General features: G+C 36.3%; 2 protein-coding genes across 2 annotated transcripts; both read right to left on the bottom strand.

Annotated features, from left to right (window-relative positions):
* Positions 1-1061: 1061 nt before the first annotated feature.
* LOC125468500 (putative disease resistance protein RGA3) lies at positions 1062-2564 on the bottom strand. The gene is made up of 2 exons (XM_048564318.1): positions 2238-2564; positions 1062-2111 (listed from the first exon to the last, which is right to left on the bottom strand). The coding sequence occupies exons 1-2, from the start codon at positions 2562-2564 to the stop codon at positions 1062-1064; spliced, it is 1377 nt and encodes a 458-aa protein (XP_048420275.1).
* Positions 2565-8071: 5507 nt separating this feature from the next.
* On the bottom strand, positions 8072-9183 carry LOC103963356 (putative disease resistance protein RGA1). The gene is made up of 2 exons (XM_048564784.1): positions 8970-9183; positions 8072-8881 (listed from the first exon to the last, which is right to left on the bottom strand). Exons 1-2 carry the CDS (start codon positions 9142-9144, stop codon positions 8403-8405), a joined length of 654 nt encoding a protein of 217 aa, XP_048420741.1. The 5' UTR covers positions 9145-9183; the 3' UTR covers positions 8072-8402.
* Between the last annotated feature and the right edge of the window lie 8246 nt (positions 9184-17429).

Genomic DNA, 17429 nt, shown 5'->3' with positions numbered 1-17429 from the left:
TCTTTTTACCTAGAATAACATCGCATCCTTGTATAAATCTCTACCTATGTACAGCTGCTATAATATACAAAATATATTCATACAAGCATTTTATATTGAATTTGTTGAGGCAGAGACTTGAGCTTAGGCCAACCATACAAGGCTAACCGTGTAAGATGCATTAATGATCCAACTTCAAAATCAGGGAAGGGGAAGGAACCGAGCTCTTGCCAGAATGAACCAATCGTCAAATGACGAAGAGAACTGAGGTTGTCTAAACTTGGAAGAATGTGTAAATTAGGCATACCATGTATTAACAGAGTCTCAAGAGAGAGTGGGAATTGTAGGCTGCTCACCCAACTTTCTAATCTTTCACAATTTCCAATCCTCAGAAGTCGAAGGGAGGTCATGGTGCGCAAGTCTGAAGTAGATTGTAGGCTAATGCACTCCTCCTCCTTCTCAGCTCTGCTACTTTTGACACCAAACGATGATAGCTTTGGGCAATTATATATCTCCAATTCCTGAAGATAGGGACATTGTTGTGGAAGAGCAGGTATGCTTGATAATTCACGGCACCCAAAGATTGTCAATTTCTGAAAAGAGTCGGTGAGGGACCCGCTGCCTTTAATTTCAATTGATGTCAGATTATTGCAATTCCCTATACTCACTTCCACGAGAGAGGCCCATAAACTCAATGGGCCTGATAATCCATTGCATTCCTTTATACTCAATTCCTGAAGAGAGGTGCAGTTCTTTAACCCACTTGGCAGGCGTGATAATCGTTCACAATCTTCAATCTCTAATTTCTGTAGAGATGCCATGCCCTGTTGAATTGGAATCAACTCTAGACTAGGACATCCATTAATAGTCAGTTCCTCAAGGAGAGGGAGTGTGTCTAGCCCATCGAACAAATGTCTCAGCTTTCTACAAATACGAACAACTATTCTCATAAGAAAGCAACAAGATCCAAGTACATTAGAGGAGGTGAGGGACACGCCGCCTTTAATTTCAATTGATGTCAGATTATCGCACTGCTGTACACTTAATTCCATAAGAGAGGTACATATACTCAATGGGGCAGATCATCCATGGCATTCTGAAATATCCAACTCGCAAAGAGAGGTGCAGTAGTCTAACCCACTCGGTAGGCCTGACAATCTTTCACAATCTTCAATCTTTAATGTTTGTAGAGATGTCATGTCCTGTGTAATCAGAATCGACTTTAGACTAGGACATTTTGATATATGCATGTACTTAAGGCCCTGTGTAATTGGAATCAACTCTAGAGTAGAACATTCTGATATATCCATGTACTTAAGGAGAGGGAATGCGTGCAGCCCATCCGGCAAATGCCTTAGCTTCCGACAATTTTCAATAAGCAATCTTTCAAGAGAACTACAGAACTCAGCGCCAACATATTTCAAGTTAGCCATTTCGATAATACTAAGCTCTGTAAGACTGTGTAGATGACCGAGCGGTGGGACCTCGTCACATTTGTTGCATCCACGTAACATAATCTTCCTCAAATTCTCAAACAATAGTGAGCCACGTATCATCCACAATGGAAACTTATCGCCCATGAAGTTTACAATACTTAAGCTCTGTAACTTAGGATGCGGTCGTAAGCCTTCCAATACATCATTGTCCTTATTGTTGTCAGTTATTAACCTATATCTCGTCCATTGGAATGTCAAATGGCATACTTTCGTCTTTTCCTCTAACTTAGCTTTCTCTGCTTCTTCTCTGTTCCCTACGTGCTCCAGATCACAAATGATTAATTCACCTCTCAATTGATTCAAGCTAGCCAACTCTTCGATTTGACGACCAATCTCATTACCCAATGAAAAGTAAGATAATGTTTGAAGGCAAGTCAACTGCCTTATCCCTTGTGGGAGTTTCGTTCTCTCACCAAAATGAATATGCCTTAGGTTGATCAAGTTTAGTAGTTCTTTTGGAAACTCTTTAAGGGCACATTTAGTTGCTCTTAACGTCTGAAGGTTATAGAGCTTGCCTATAGACTTGGGGAGTGCTTCAAAGAATGTTTTGGAAATGTCAAGATACCTCAAATGCTTCAACCTACCAATTGAATCTGGAAATTCTTCAATATTACTAAATTTTAAGACATGTAAAGCCTTGAACCGTAGATGAATGTTAACAGGAACTTCATCGTTGTCCAAAAACAATGACCGTAATTTTTCAGCACTTTTTTTTGGAATTGATTCTAGTTTAGAAATAGAAACCCGAGCAACATGTCAAACCTCAAGTGTATTATCTATGACACTTAAGTAACTTGTCAAGCTTTCGGATTTGTATACAAGTTCTGCAAGATCATGCACAAGATCGTGCATCTTGCATTCCTGAATAATGCCATAATCATCCATTATAGCATCTTGAAATAAGGAGCTCTGCAATAGAATATCAAAATATTCATTGCCTATGTCCTCCGTATTTTTACTTTCACCAGGTGAGTCATTGCCTTTGATCTTCATATCTTTACTTTCACCAGGCGAAGGGTGGAGTAGTCCTTGAGCCATCCAAAGTTGAATCAAGCTATTTCTTTGAATTTTTGAATCATTCTCAAACATTGCTTTAATGATGATGATCCTAAGTTGTCAAAACTCAACTTCAAGATTGACATAATTTTATCTTCTTTTGATAGGTTGCCCCATATTCTATTGTTTGTAAATGACGACCAATCTTCAATACTTTTTCTAGTCTGCAAGATGCCTCCCAAAACCTGTTGATTGGATTAGTGAGTTTCTTGTTAAATATCATTGAGTAGATTACTTATGACTACAATGATTTTTTGGATCAATGTGAAGTGCAACAATGTTCTCCACCGTATCCTTTTTATCAGATGAAAAAAAAAAAAAGAATGAATAGTTTGTAACTAGATTAACTTAATGCAACTGACTTAAGCCGCTTAACTAATTTAATGATTATAACTAGATTGCTTCCTTTTGGAGAGGTTCGCTGCCAAGTGGTGACCTGATCCAATAATACATCACCATGTGCATAACACTTGCACATGGCAATAGATTGTTCGATAAGGAAAGCTACATGGTTGTGAATCTATTCCATATATGTGCTTTTCCTCTGGAAGACCAATCTATGTAAATTGAAGTTTCCAAATTTGAACACAATTTAATCATTTTGCAAATAATATATCTAAAATTCAATGGGCTTGGAACAATTTGTTTGTTATCAAAATCAATCAAACTGAAGATTGTTTGGTCATCCATATCTATTAAACAAATTGATGATGTTGGTACCAATTAAAATTTCCATGTTGAACGTTAGAGAGCACATAACAAACAGACAAACATACGGATTACAACCTACGAATATTATTTGATTAACGGAAAAACAAAGAAACTGGATTGCCGAGATGGTTACATGTTGAGTCTTTATTGTGACCGACTGATACATAAGTGAATAACAAGCATCCTATTATAGTAAACTAAATCTTAATCTCTAAACAAAAGCTTAATTCTAACGGGTTGAGCCCAAATCCTTAACTTATTATTTTCCAACGCTCTTGTCAAAGCCATAGCATTAAACAACATGAGTTTGCCAATAAGCAAAAGTGGATACAAAATTTGTTAGTCGAACAGACAAGCAGAGTCTGCAACACGAATAGACAAACAAGCAAACGATCTAATTTATGATCATATACACAACGTCACGTGAATGACCCTAATCTGAGTACTTGAGCAATCGTTGTGGTAGACCACAATAGATTCCATACAGAGGTACAGCCCAACATCAGCAACAAATGGTTCAAACAGAAGCAACTTCATTACTTGGAACATTTTATCGGCCCAATCCAAGAAGGTGGCCCAATGGAAAGCAACTTATTAATACTTTTTCAACTTTCTGTTTCAATGTCCTTTTGTCTTTTCTAATAGAAGCAATACTGGCTTTCTTAAAAAATAATAGTTGCAGCATTACAGGCAGAAGACAAAGTGGGTTTTGCAGCAGTAGTGCGATGTGGGTTTGAGGACAGTCAGCAAAACGGTGATGGATCGGGGCTGAAGGTGGGCTCATGCGGCAGTAGATGGTTGGGCGACGACACGGTAGCTGGCGCGAAGCAAGCAGACTTCGACAGGACATAGAGGTTCAAAGGCGGTCAAGCACAGGCAGTGAAGCAGCAGGGTTCGATTGAGCAGTGGTGTAGGCGTGATGCTCAGGCAGACGGTGGCCATGGCAGTGATTTCTGGGTTTCAATCTAATATGGTTCGGGGTTGGTCAGGTAATCAGTAGCGATGCGGATTCTGGTGGGCATGGCGGCGGGTCTGACGCAGGTATGGTACGGGTTAATGGGTTTAGCAGATCTGGTCAGGCGGGTATGATTCTATGCTTCGCGGTGGTTCAGGCGGACGGCAAGATGATCAGGCAGCATCAGCAGCGGGTTCGTGGTTCGATGCGGTGGTGGGAGTCGATTTCAGACAACAACAACAAGAGGCAAGCGCAGCGTGGCTCCAGCGCCTCACGGCTCTGGCGGCTTGGCCTGCTCGGCTTCAGACCGGTAAAACCATCTTCGATTCCAGACGGTCGAAAATAATCCGAAAATCGTATTCAATCGAGGCCTAGCTCACAAAATCTGAAAGGGCAAAGGGCTGCATCCATCCAGCCAGCCCGGCTGGCTATAAAAAACATGAATCATCTAGTTTATAATAAACAAAATGCTTAAAAAGAAATTTGAATTCAACGGTTAGCTGGCGTGAAATACCATTAGATTCGTTTTCTATTTTAGCCTTTTTTTTTTTTTGAATTCTAAAAAATTCTAATTTTTTTTCTTATAAATACTTAAATCATTCCTTCACTATTTCTACACCATTTCAATTATCATATTTTCTTTCTTCTTTCAAAAATCTATTCTTCAATTTTTTCAATAATTTTCAAATGACCTCGTCTACAAAGAAAGGTAGGGTTTGGATCCAAAAAGAAAATGAAGTTCTTTGTAAGGCTTATAAATGAGTGTCAGAAACATAGTGAGGGAGAATTGTCCAACAAATGAAGGATTTTGGACTCATGTGTTCAAAAAATACTTAGAGTTCTACGAAGGCACCACTCCAGTGAATATTTGAAACCACGACAGTTGTTCTTGAAGATGGAAGAAACATCTTCAGCCAAATTTGAACAAATGGCATCAGACATTGCTTGCAGTCGCAGATATACATAAAAGCAGCGCTAATTATTACGACGAAGTAAGTGTTTTCATAATTTATTTTAAATATTTAATTATATTATATTTAATTTCATAAATTAATTTCCTTTAATTTTTTTTCTAGGTACGCCAAACAGAGGAATTGTATATGGAGAACAACTCGAAACCCTTTCAGTTTCACAGTTGTTGGAAAATTTGTAAAGGGTGAGTGTTATTTGAAGATTCACCACATAGAGCTCCTACACCGGCGTTCGGAACTGTATCATTAGCTACAAATATGAATGAAGATGGATCTCCAACCATTCAACAAACAAGGGTAGAAAATCCGTATTCGGGTGAAGGTTTCATACCTAGGACTATGGGACGAAACAAGACGCGAAGGTTGAAGGAAAAGGGCAAGGCAAATGATGATTACGCCGCTCAACATGAAGTGGCAGCCTCATTGCGATTAATGGCGGATCAAAATGCCCTTGAGGCAGAAGAAAGGAAAAGTAGGCATGAAGAACGGGCCAAACAAATACAAGAAGAGATGGATGATAAGAATATGGAAATGAACACTTCGAATTACACTCCAATGAGTAAGGCCTATACTCCTACAATGACGGATGATGAAGATGATGTTGATTATGAATATTAAATTTAAGTTGTTGTAGTTTTTAAATTCAAGTTAATGTTGTTTTTAAATTTTATTTGTAGTTTTTAAATTTAATTCGTCGTTTTTAAATTTAAGTTGTAGTTTTTAAAATTTAAGTTGTTGGATTTTAATTTAAGTTATTGTATTTTTTAAATTTAAATAATAAATTATGTTTGGACCTTTGGCCCTCGGTTAGAGACGGAGACAAATATAGCCTTGTACTGTTCATTAAAATATTAATATCTTGGAGGGCCAGAGGGTTAAAATGAGCCATTTGGCCAGCCTTCGGTTGAAGATGGTCTAAGGCTCCGACTTCAGCCTTCCAATAGATTTCAGCGGCTCCAGTTGTCAAACAGTTTTTTTAATAAACGACTAGTATATGCCCCATATTTTGTGTGTGAAAATAACATTTATTTGTATTTTAAAATGGCAATGAGAAAGGGGGAAAGAAAAAAATGTGGATTAGAGAGAGAAGTTTTTTTTTTATATTTTATTTTTCAAAATTAAATGATGTTAAGATCATTTTTGGGTGAGGCTTTGAAAAAAAAAAGTGTAAAATTTAGTTTGTGTGAATTTACTTTATTAGCTGTGATTTTGTTTTGTAGGAGAAGATAAAATTGTCTTTTTATTCTATTTGGTTGACAAAGAAGGCTTTATTAATGTAGTTTAGATAGAGACTCATTTTGGCTCAGCCTAATTGTTAGAATAAAAGCTTAATTGTTTAAATAGTTTGATGGAGATCTCTAGCATCATTTAAGGTTTTTAACTCCTTTATCAATGTATTCAACATCCCACAAATTATAAAATTTAACTCAATTCAAATAATATTTTACAATATAAAAATTACTTAAAAATTCATAATAGAGTAATGTTGGTCTTCACATAGCTGTACCAAAAAATAATGTACCCACGTAATTATTAATATATTATAAGAAATAACTATTGATGTATTTAAAACATAAAATAGATAGATATAATTAGTATGGGTACATTAAAATAGGGTTACCAATTAAATAAAAAAAAATAGATACATGTTAAAAGTCAAATTTATGTGTACAAACTAAAACTAAAACTAAAGGAATATTACTACAAATGAAAAAAAATACAAATTATAAATAAAAACATATGAAAAAAATTACTAAATAGATATATTGGGAAATGATTAATAAGTTTTTCGCTTTTAAAAGACATATGCTGACTTGTAAATAATTTAATATTCAAATATGATATATTCAAATATGACATAGAGAAAAGTCAAGGACCTTGATAAAAAAATGGAAAAATAAAAAGTTTCAATTAATAAGAAAGAAAAATGAAGGATAAAAATCTAATTTATCCAACGACAAATCCAAACAATCTAAACCCAGACAAACGAATAAACAGAGAAGACATATTCAAACGCCTTGCCATGAGTGAGAAGCCAGTGGCATATTTAGGTACAAATGGAAATCCATATGAGTTAACAACACTCAAAATTGTATTTTGTGCTACTTCTCCTGATCATTGGAGGGAGGGGTGGGAGAGGTAGCAATTTAATGAATCAAACTAGTGGGCTCAGAATATGATAAACCACAGATAGCAGTATAGGTAGGGAGCTAGATACCAACCAAACCAGATCAAATCCAACAAGGATTAAATCTGCTCTAATACCAAATTGAATATTAGAGTGCGCATAACAAACAAACAAACAAACGAATTACAAACATCGAATATTATTTAGATTAGCAGAAAAAAAAAAAAAAAGATTGTTGAGACGACTATGCTTAAAGACTACATTGTGACTGCTTTATACATAAGTGAAGAACAAACATCCTATTTATAATAAACTAAACCTTAATCTCTAGACAAAAATCTCATTCTAACGGGCTATGTTCAAATTCTAAACTTATTATTTTCCAACATATATCATATAGTTAATATCTATAATTTGAAATGAATTTTTTTACTAATGATTACGATAGTGAATGGTTTTGGTTAAGACACTTGTATGGTCAAAATACGTTTGTCATAAGGCCCTGTCCTAATTTATAAGGTGGTGAACCTCATGGGGTAAATGAAAGTATTGTCCTAATTTAAAAATTAAAACGTGTGAAAAAGGTAAAAATAAAATGATGTTACTTGTATGTTATGATATATAATAATAGTACGCACCTTTGCCGCCAATGGATCACCATTACAATTTTTAGCAATCTCTTTTCCAATTTCCTCCAACTCAGGAGCACTACTAATGGGCAAAGCTTTATCTTTCATGATGGACCAACATTCATCCACAGAAAGTTCTCCCAATTCATGCCGTGGAAGTAGCTTTTCTGAGATTGATGCGACTTTGTTACTGCGAGTAGTGACAATAATTTTGGATCCCCCAACAGAATTAAGCTTTGACAAACATTCCATTAAACTATCCCATATTTCTTGATTTTCATTCCAAACGTCATCAAGTACGAGTAAGTATTTTTTATCTTTCAACTTTTCTTTTAAGGGACATAAGAAGAACATTCTTGTTATCTTTCGAAGGGACTGGTGGGGGATTGAGATGTTCTAACATATGGTGCAGAAGTAAATTGACGTCGAAAGGGTTCGATACACAAATCCATATTCTAACTTCAAAAGAATTTTGTATCAAACCCTCATTGTAAACCGCCTTGGCCAAAGTTGTTTTTCCGAGGCCTCCCATTCCCACAATGGCATAACCGCAATATTCTCTTGGTCGTATTTGGAGTCGGTCAAGGTTTTAACTATATTCGACACATCACCTTCCCTTCCAACGGTTATTTCATCTTTGCCAATGAGTGAGTCGCTTCGTCTGTCCCATGTAATTCTCTGACGGGTTGCATCTGTATTCCTGGAAACTAGTCCAAGAGGAGATGCTTTCCTCTCGAGATCCACCAAGGATGCATTGATCGTCTGAATTTTATGCGCCATTTGAAGGCGAAATGCAAGTGGATTAGAGAGTGAAAAGAAGTTCAGAACCTTTCTCTTCATATGGTTTTGGATTTCGACTTTACGCCGATCAACTTCGTACTTGAATTCATCCAAGACATCCTCAGCATCTTCAGCTACGCCTTTGAGTTTCTTCACCCATTCCTCTATTGCCAGAGCTGTTAGAGAATGAAAACAAGTTAAAATACCTTGTCATTGTAGCATGTGTGTGCGAGATTATAAGACAAATTCAAAAATATATACTACCTTGTGGTTTGTAGGCAACACCATTCAATACAAGTTCAATGGTAGTGAATGACTCTTTAAGCTTTCGGAGTTCAGCTTTGAAACCCCATGCAAGACTGAATTCTTCCTCAGCAAGTGAAAGCACCTTTTCCAGTATTCCCTTCGCACCAAAAGTAAGCACAAATTCAGATGCCATTCTTTCAACTCCTTGCAACTCAGCTAATCACAGTGTTGAATTTTTCCCTTGGATACAAATTACAATACAAGTGAAATGGAGGATGGTATGATAGATAACAAGCGTCGGTAGGTTTAACTTTTTATAGCGTGAAAAGGGGGGTGCATGATAATTGAAAGAAAACTACCGAAAAGTAAAAGAAAAAAAAAAAAAAGCTTTAGTTTTAATGAAAAAAAGGCAAATAAAGATGTAGTGAATAGTAAAAGGAAAAGGTAAAAATATGATTTTTTTTGTTAAAAGTAAATAATATCGGAAATGTTTCGTTAAAACTCTCATAATTGAGTGATATATTCAATCAATTAATTAAGTTTACACAAGAGCCACACGCTTATTAAATTATTGCAACACTAACCTTAAAATATAGGGAGGTTTAACAACTGTTCACTTTTAACGAAAAACCACATTTATACATTTCTCTAGTATCATTCACTATACCTTTAAAAAGGGTTTTTCATTAAAAGAGAAGTTTTTTTTTACTTTTCGTTAGTTTTCCTCAAAATATATGAAGGGGTCAATTATTTAGGCCCTAAAGAAATGATGAAGAGCCAATGGTTGCTTATAAGTAGTTGAGCTACTTTTCATATAGCCAATTGATTTTATGGTTGAACCTCAACTTTCTCCATGGTATCAGAGCAGATTATCTAAAGTGTGAAGCCCAACGGCCACATGCCCTCCACGACAATCGAGTTGTGTTGTCCACGTGTTAGGCTTAAAAATTCACCACATGTGAATGACGTGTTGGGAATGAATCATATATTGATGAGAGGAGGGACAATGCTTATGCTTATAAGTAGTTGGGCTACTTGCGATATTGTTAATTGATTTTGTGATAGAATCTCAACTTTTTTCAATAACATTACTAGCAAACTAACAATCAACATGGACGTCAATTGGACGGTGTGTATACAGAGAGCTTAAATTTTGTTACAGTCGATTACACACCATCCACATGTATATACGTATTCGACATATTCCCACTTAGAGGAACCTTTGATGTTTGACAAATCAAAGGCTGCTAGATTTGTGAACCATGTGGATTATATATGTAACACTTCTTTCTAGAATATATTGCCGGTTAGTTATTAGATTTGTGAACTATATGGATTATCATACATGTAACATTTTTTTTTCCAGAATTTATTGCCCGTTAAGTATTTGTTGACTCTAAAAATTACAAAACCTACATGGCGCGCAGGCCGAGTAACTAATAAGCTAACTACGTCCTTCGGTTGAATGCGGGACGTGCCAACTCGTCGGCCGAGCTTGGCCGAGGAGTAAAATTTGTTGATGTCGCGTTGAGCGCGTCGTTGACTTCTCTATCTTGCGATTGCGACCAAGGAATGAACATTCTCGGTATCTGGGTTCTATAGCCTGAAGACAAGGCTACTAATTCTGCGGAGTTCACAAATCGTCGGAGCCCGATTCGGTCACTGTGATTATATTCGTAAGAGTATAAGCACGTCGAATGGAGACCAAACTATATGGGCATAGGTACTCAAATGTGATGTATGTCTTGATGGTAAATGTAGTTCGGCCGTCGGAATGCCGAACCCTGAAACTTACTTGCGAGTATCCAATCATAAAATCACTCGGCGTCCAGTACGCCGAGTAACACAATTCGTAACACCTAACTATGTCGGGAAGGCTAGCAAGGTGACCTCTACCAACAAGGGTTCGAAAACCCTTCTCGGCCGAGACTTAGATAGGTAACCGGTCGGCCTCGACGCAGTGCTGTTTATCCAAACTGAAGGTGCTTCTCGGTCGGCTGATTCTGCGGCAGCAGTGCTGTTTATCCAAACTGAAGGTATGTTGGCAGAAAAAGAAAAGGAAAAATCTCAAGGTATTTGAGAGGTTTTGCGCAGGACAATTGTATGCTGAATTGAAGGGGGCTTTTCTGTCGCATGATTTCTTGTATTTATAGCACCCCATGCCTTGAGACCGATTTGCATCCTGATCTAGATTGGGAATCCTTGTCCCATTTCAACTCTAACTCGAACAAACCTACTCCCATTGGGATTCTGAATTTTCCTTCTTTTCGAGGCTTTATTCTTTGCCGGTCGGGAATCCTGGTCGCACCAGGACTTCCTCGACCTTTTCTCTTTATCCGGACTACTTAGGATAGGACTTGACCGATCTTGCCAACTGGCCTGAGATTTATTATTCGGCCCATAGTATTTGACATAACCTTGGGCTGAGTACATCCTGCTGCTCGGCCCAACAATATTATTTTGGGCCCAAACAGTATTAGAGTTTATTGTGGTTTTCTTTACACATAGGTGTTTTGTATTCGTTTGTTTTTGTTAAGTCTAGCAAGATATATATAGTCTTAGGGTTTATGTTGTCGTCTGAGCGAATTTGTATGGTTTCTAATTCCGTAAGGTGGAATCATAAGCTATCCTAAATGAAGTGGAGGAAAACTTCTTACCTGTTATGGAGCAGGGGCCAAAAATCTTAAGTCGCCCTCATTGTGCAACTTCTTTCATTTTTTTTTTGTTTAAAATAAAGCTAGGTCTGCCATTCTTGTTACCATCACTTAAAACTTGCGGAGTAGAATTCTTTCATCTTTTTTTTTTTTTCTTCACTTCTCTCTTTTTTTATTTGAAACGGTCATGATTAAATCATATCAACTCTTGTGTTGACTTTTTAGAGAGAGAGAGAGAGAGAGAGAGAGAGAGAGAGAGAGAGAGAGAGTGAAGAGTGTGAGATGAGAGGAGCTCCCCTTTAGGAGAGGAAAGAGAAGGGAAAAAGAGGGGACAAAATCTTACCCGTGGCAAGTTGGCAACATTGCACACAATAGTTAAGTGATTAGACTGATTGTCAATGTTGGACGCGAAGGCTTTTCTATCCTATGACACAATAGCTAATTTATTAAGACCTTAGAATTTGCCGGTAAATAATGACATAGTGCACAGATGGTTACATTGAGGCTTTGAGTATAGTCCAAAATTTCGAATATCAATATAGAAATTTGGCCAATAATTAAAACATATATTCAATGACAAAAAAACACTGACATTTTTTAGGTCAAGTGCTGCATCAATAATCTTACCAAACAGTTAATTTACTCAAGAGCAGCATATTAAATGATAATTGTAAGACCAACCATATATATATATGAAGGGGTCAATTACTTGGGACCTAAAGAAATGATGAATGGCCAATGGCCAAGGTTGGAATTTGAATGAATGGCCAAGCAAAGGTTGGAATTTGAGTTGTTGCAAATTTGTTCGTCTGGCTAGGTAATAACAACTGTACCAAACAAATTTGTCACTAGCAAACTATAAAATGATGAAATTAGGGTTCCATCATAAAATCGATTGTCAATATGAAGAGTAACTCAAGACCATATAAGCACATAGCAAACCTTATCTCTCACCGATGTGGGACAACTCTCAACACGCCCCCGCATGTGTAGCAGATTTTCAAGCCTACACGTGGACAACAACTGGGTGACGTGGAGCGCGTGTGGCCGTTTGGCATCACACGAGGACAACCCACTCTGATACCATGATGAAATTGGGGTTCTACCATAAAACCAATTGGTAATATGAGGAGTAGCCAAATACCGTATAAGCACATAGCAAACCTTGTCTCTCACAAATGTGGGACAACTCTCAACATAAAACACAACATTTTGGAGAATAATAATGTTCACCAACCACTCTTTCGTCTTTACCTCCAAGTTGTTGCAGACTCATAAATATAATTTACATATCTTCCAAAAAACTAATGTAACAATTGACGACTAATCTTGGACATCAATATCACTAAAATATTATCTTTACCTATAATCCAAATTTGTTCAATAAAACAAAGTCATGTTCATAAGTGCTCCATCTTCTTATGAATACGCTTACGCTGCTGGCCATATTTATTTATAAGAAGTGATTTAGAGGAATTTCGTTTCCTATTCTTTAGTGATTTCAGCATGATGATTATTATCTCGAATATCTTTGAAGCTCAACAACCTTCTTCCGCAACATGATGAATAAATTGTCTCTTCAATGGTTAATTTAGTACCATTATATTATACTGGCAGTGCCATGCTCCTCAATTCACATTAAATGGGCTTGAAAGGTTGTTGGAGGTGAATATTTAGGTACAAAGTAAAATAGTGTCGTTCACGCAAAGATAGTATGTGTAGTTGCACTATCTTCTAGACAACTAACTTCACTAAAAGACTTATCTTGAAGTAAATTAATTGAATCAGTCACATGTGTAAGGAAAATTTTGAATTTCATTCATTCAATTAATCATTTAAGAAATAACGTCCATAAATTAATTATCCAAAACTTTTAAAACAAACATCAAATAAATAATCTTAAGCTAGCAAGATATATTGCCTGTTAGAAGGAAAGTAGGCCGAAAATTAGAGGGAAACGAATACTACCCGTGGCAAGTTGGCAACATTGCACACAATAGTTAATTTATTGGACCGTTTGTTAACGTTGGATGCCAAGGCTTTTTAATCATATGACACAATAGTCAACTTATTAAGACTTTTTCTAGAGTTTGCCGGTAAATAATAACATTGAGGCTTTGTGTAACGTCCCATGTCATTCAGGGAAGAGGATTCTCTATGCCTTATATGTGTATGCTCACCTCTTATAAGACGAGGCATTTTGGGAGCTCATTGGCTTTGGAATTCGTCGGAACTCCGAAATTAAGTGAGTTCGGGTGTAAGCATTCCTAGGATGGGTGATCCACTGGGAAGTTCTTGTGTGAGTTCCCAGAAACAAAACCGTGAGGGCGTGGTCGGGGTCCAAAGCGGACAATATCGTGCTACGACGGAGTCGAGCTCGGGTCAAGATGTGACAATTTGGTATCAAAGCCACTCCCTAGCCGAAAGTGTGTCGACGAGGACGTTGGACCCCTAAGGAGGGTGGACTGTAACATCCCACATCGCCCAGGGGAGATGCCTTATAAGTGCATGCTCACCTCCTTTATGCCTTAACGTTGGATGCCAAGGCTTTTTAATCATATGATACAATAGTCAACTTATTAAGACTTTTTCTAGAGTTTGCCGGTAAATAATGACATTGAGGTTTTGTGTAACGTCCCACATCATTCAGGGGAGAGGATCCTCTATGCCTTATATGTGTATGCTCACCTCTTATAAGACGAGGCATTTTGGGAGCTCACTGGCTTCGGAGTTCGTCGGAACTCCGAAGTTAAGTGAGTTCGGGCGAGAGCATTCTCAGGATGGGTGACTCACTGGGAAGTTCTCGTGTGAGTTCCCAGAAACAAAACCGTAAGGGCGTGGTCGGGGCCCAAAGCGAACAATATCATACTACGGCGGAGTCGAGCTCGGGATGTGGTGGAGCTCGGGTCGGGATGTGACACTTTGAGTATAGTCCAAAATTTCAAATACTAATATGGAAATTTGGCCAATAATTAAAATATATATTCCATGACAAACAAACACGACATTTTTGAAGCCAAATGCTGCATAAATAATCTTAACAAACAATCAATTAACTAAGTTAATTTACACAAGAGCAACGTATTAAATGATAATTGTAAGACCAACCATACACATATGAAAGGGGTCAATTATTTGGGACCTAAAGAAATGATGAATGGCCAATGGCCAAGGTTGGAATTTGAGTTGCTGCAAATTTGTTCGTCTGGCTAGGTAATAACAATCATACCAAACAAATATGTCACTAGCAAACTATAAAACACAATATTTTGGAGAATAATAATGTCCACCAACCACTCGTTCATCTTTACTTCCAAGTTGTTGCATGCTCACAAATATCGTTTACATATATCTTTCAAAAGAAATTAATGTAACAATTGACGACTAAACTTGGACATCAATATCATTAAAATATTATCGTTACATATAATTCAAACTTGTTCAACAAAAGACAGCCATATTCATAAGCGCTCTATCTTCTTATGAATACGTTTCTGGCCATATTCATAAGAAGTGATGTAAAGGAATTTCGTTCCATTTTCTTTAGTGGTTTAAGCGTAATGATTATTATCTCAAATATCTTTGAAGCTCAACAACCTTCTTCCAGAAACGAGATGAGTAAATTGCTTACACTAGCAGTGCCACGCCCCTCAATCACGTTAGATGGGCTTGAAAGGTTGTCAGAGGTGAGTATTTAGGTGCAAAGTTAGTAAAATAGTGGCATTTAAGCAAAGATAGTATGCATGGTTGTACTATTTTCTAGACAACTAACTTCACTACAAGACATACTGAGAAGCAAATTAATTGAATCAGTCACATGTGTATGGAAAGATTCAAATTTCATTCATTCAATTAATCATCCGAGAAATAAATCCATAAGTTAATTATCCAAAACTTTAAAATAAATCATCCAAAAACAAAACGAAATTGTTTAAAACTCAAACAAAAAATTAAGGGGTTTCGACCAGTAGGGTGAGCTCAGCCACATATAGGCCCATATGTAGAAACTCTAATCTTCCATCAGTGCCCATGACTCTTGAAAATATTGAGTGCGTAAATGCTGTCAGGTCTTGTTTCAGCAAAAATATATCTTTTTAATGGTCGAAATGCTCTGTCAGAGCGAGTGATAAAGCTCATGGATACTCTCAAGCGAGTTACTCAGTTTGTAGTGCGTCTTCACAAGTCTCGTACGAAGATCATGGCAATTGTTTTGTCAACTTCGTGAACTGGGTTAATGTGTTCGCTGGCATATGAAGTTATTAAGACTTTTTTCTAAACTTTACCAGTAAATCAAGATATGGTGAACAGCTTAATTAACCATATATTCCATGTTCAACAAACACGACATTTTTCTCGAGCCACATGCTTATTAAATAATAATTGTAACACCAAAATATATGAAGGGGTCAATTATTTGGGATAATCTATGATACAAGAGCCAGAAGATAACACCATCCATAATTATTGTATTATAAAGTAATACAATTTGATGAAAAATGTTAGAGATACTAAAATTTTAAATTAGATTTGCAAACAAAATGATGTATTCCCAACAGAAATAAGCACATTAATCAACATTTAAGCAATAATCCAACTATAAAATCTCACTACTGCTGCTTATTTTATGTAGTTAAACTCTTATCCTTCTCTGTTGCATAATTGAAGGAGGATAGGTTTTGTTTATGGTCTCAAGTTTTGGCTAACAACAACCACAAGTATGCCTTCAGACTCGTAACACTTTTAAGTGGTCGATCGAGACTTCTATACAATCAACTGAACTTTTTTGTAGCTTTTGAGCAACAATCCCACAACAATATTGCCAGCTATAAAATGTGTACGTACATAGAGATAATAACCACTAATTAACTAAAGTTATGTTATGACATTGTAATGTTCAAAGGATGTGCTATGAGTTTGTTATTTAATCCAACGTTATGACATTGCAATGTTGAAAAGATGTGTCATGCGTTTCTTACATGATTCAAAGTTAAGAATGCAAAATATAATTTACTTAAGACTTTTCTAGAGTTTGCCTAAATTCTGAAAATTAATATAAAATTTTGACCAATAATTAAATATATATTCCATGACAAACGAACACGACATTTTTTTAGGTCAAGTGTTGCATCAATAATGTTACCAAACAATCAATTAATTAAGTTAATTTACACAAAAGACACATATTAAATAATAATTGCAAGACCAACCAATATATATATATATATATATATATATATATATATATATATATATAAAGGGGTCAATTATTTTGGTCCTAAAGAAATGATGAATGGCCAAGGTTGGAATTTGAGTTGCTGTAAATTTGTTCGTCCGGCCAGGTAATAACAACCGTACCAAACAAATATGTCACTAGCAAACTATAAAACACAATATTTTGGGGAATAATAATGTCCACCACCGACTCGTTCGTCTTTACTTGCAAGTTGTTGCAGACACAAATATCGTTTACATATATTTTCCGAAAAAAATGTAACAATTGACTACTAAACTTAAACATCAATATCATTCAAATATTATCGTTACATATAATTCAAACTTGGTCAACAAAATAAAGCCACGTCCATAAGCGCTTTTATCTTTTTACGAATATGTTTTTGCCCATATTCATAGGAAGTGATGTAAAGGAATTCCACTCTATTTTCTTTAGTAGTTTTAGAGTGTTAATTATTATCTCAAACATCTTTGAAGCTCAACAACCTTTTTCCGAAACAAGATGAGCAAATTATCTTTTTAATGGTTAATTTAGCACAATTGAACAACATTATACTGGTAGTGCGATGCCCTTCAATCACGTTAGATGAAC

The sequence above is a fragment of a genome, unplaced genomic scaffold, assembly GCF_019419815.1.
Source record: "Pyrus x bretschneideri cultivar Hongxiangsu unplaced genomic scaffold, Pyrus_bretschneideri_v1 Contig39, whole genome shotgun sequence".
Taxonomy (NCBI): Eukaryota; Viridiplantae; Streptophyta; class Magnoliopsida; order Rosales; family Rosaceae; genus Pyrus; species Pyrus x bretschneideri.
This window is presented reverse-complemented; position numbering and strand designations above follow the sequence as displayed.

Coding starts and splice junctions, on each gene's coding strand:
- LOC125468500 (XM_048564318.1), bottom strand. CDS start 2,564: ATGTTTGAGAATGATTCAAAAATTCAAAGAAATAGCTTGATTCAACTT. Junction 2,112..2,237: donor TCATAGATAATACACTTGAG/GTTTGACATGTT, acceptor CTACGGTTCAAG/GCTTTACATGTCTTAAAATT.
- LOC103963356 (XM_048564784.1), bottom strand. CDS start 9,144: ATGGCATCTGAATTTGTGCTTACTTTTGGTGCGAAGGGAATACTGGAA. Junction 8,882..8,969: donor TGTTGCCTACAAACCACAAG/GTAGTATATATT, acceptor ATTCTCTAACAG/CTCTGGCAATAGAGGAATGG.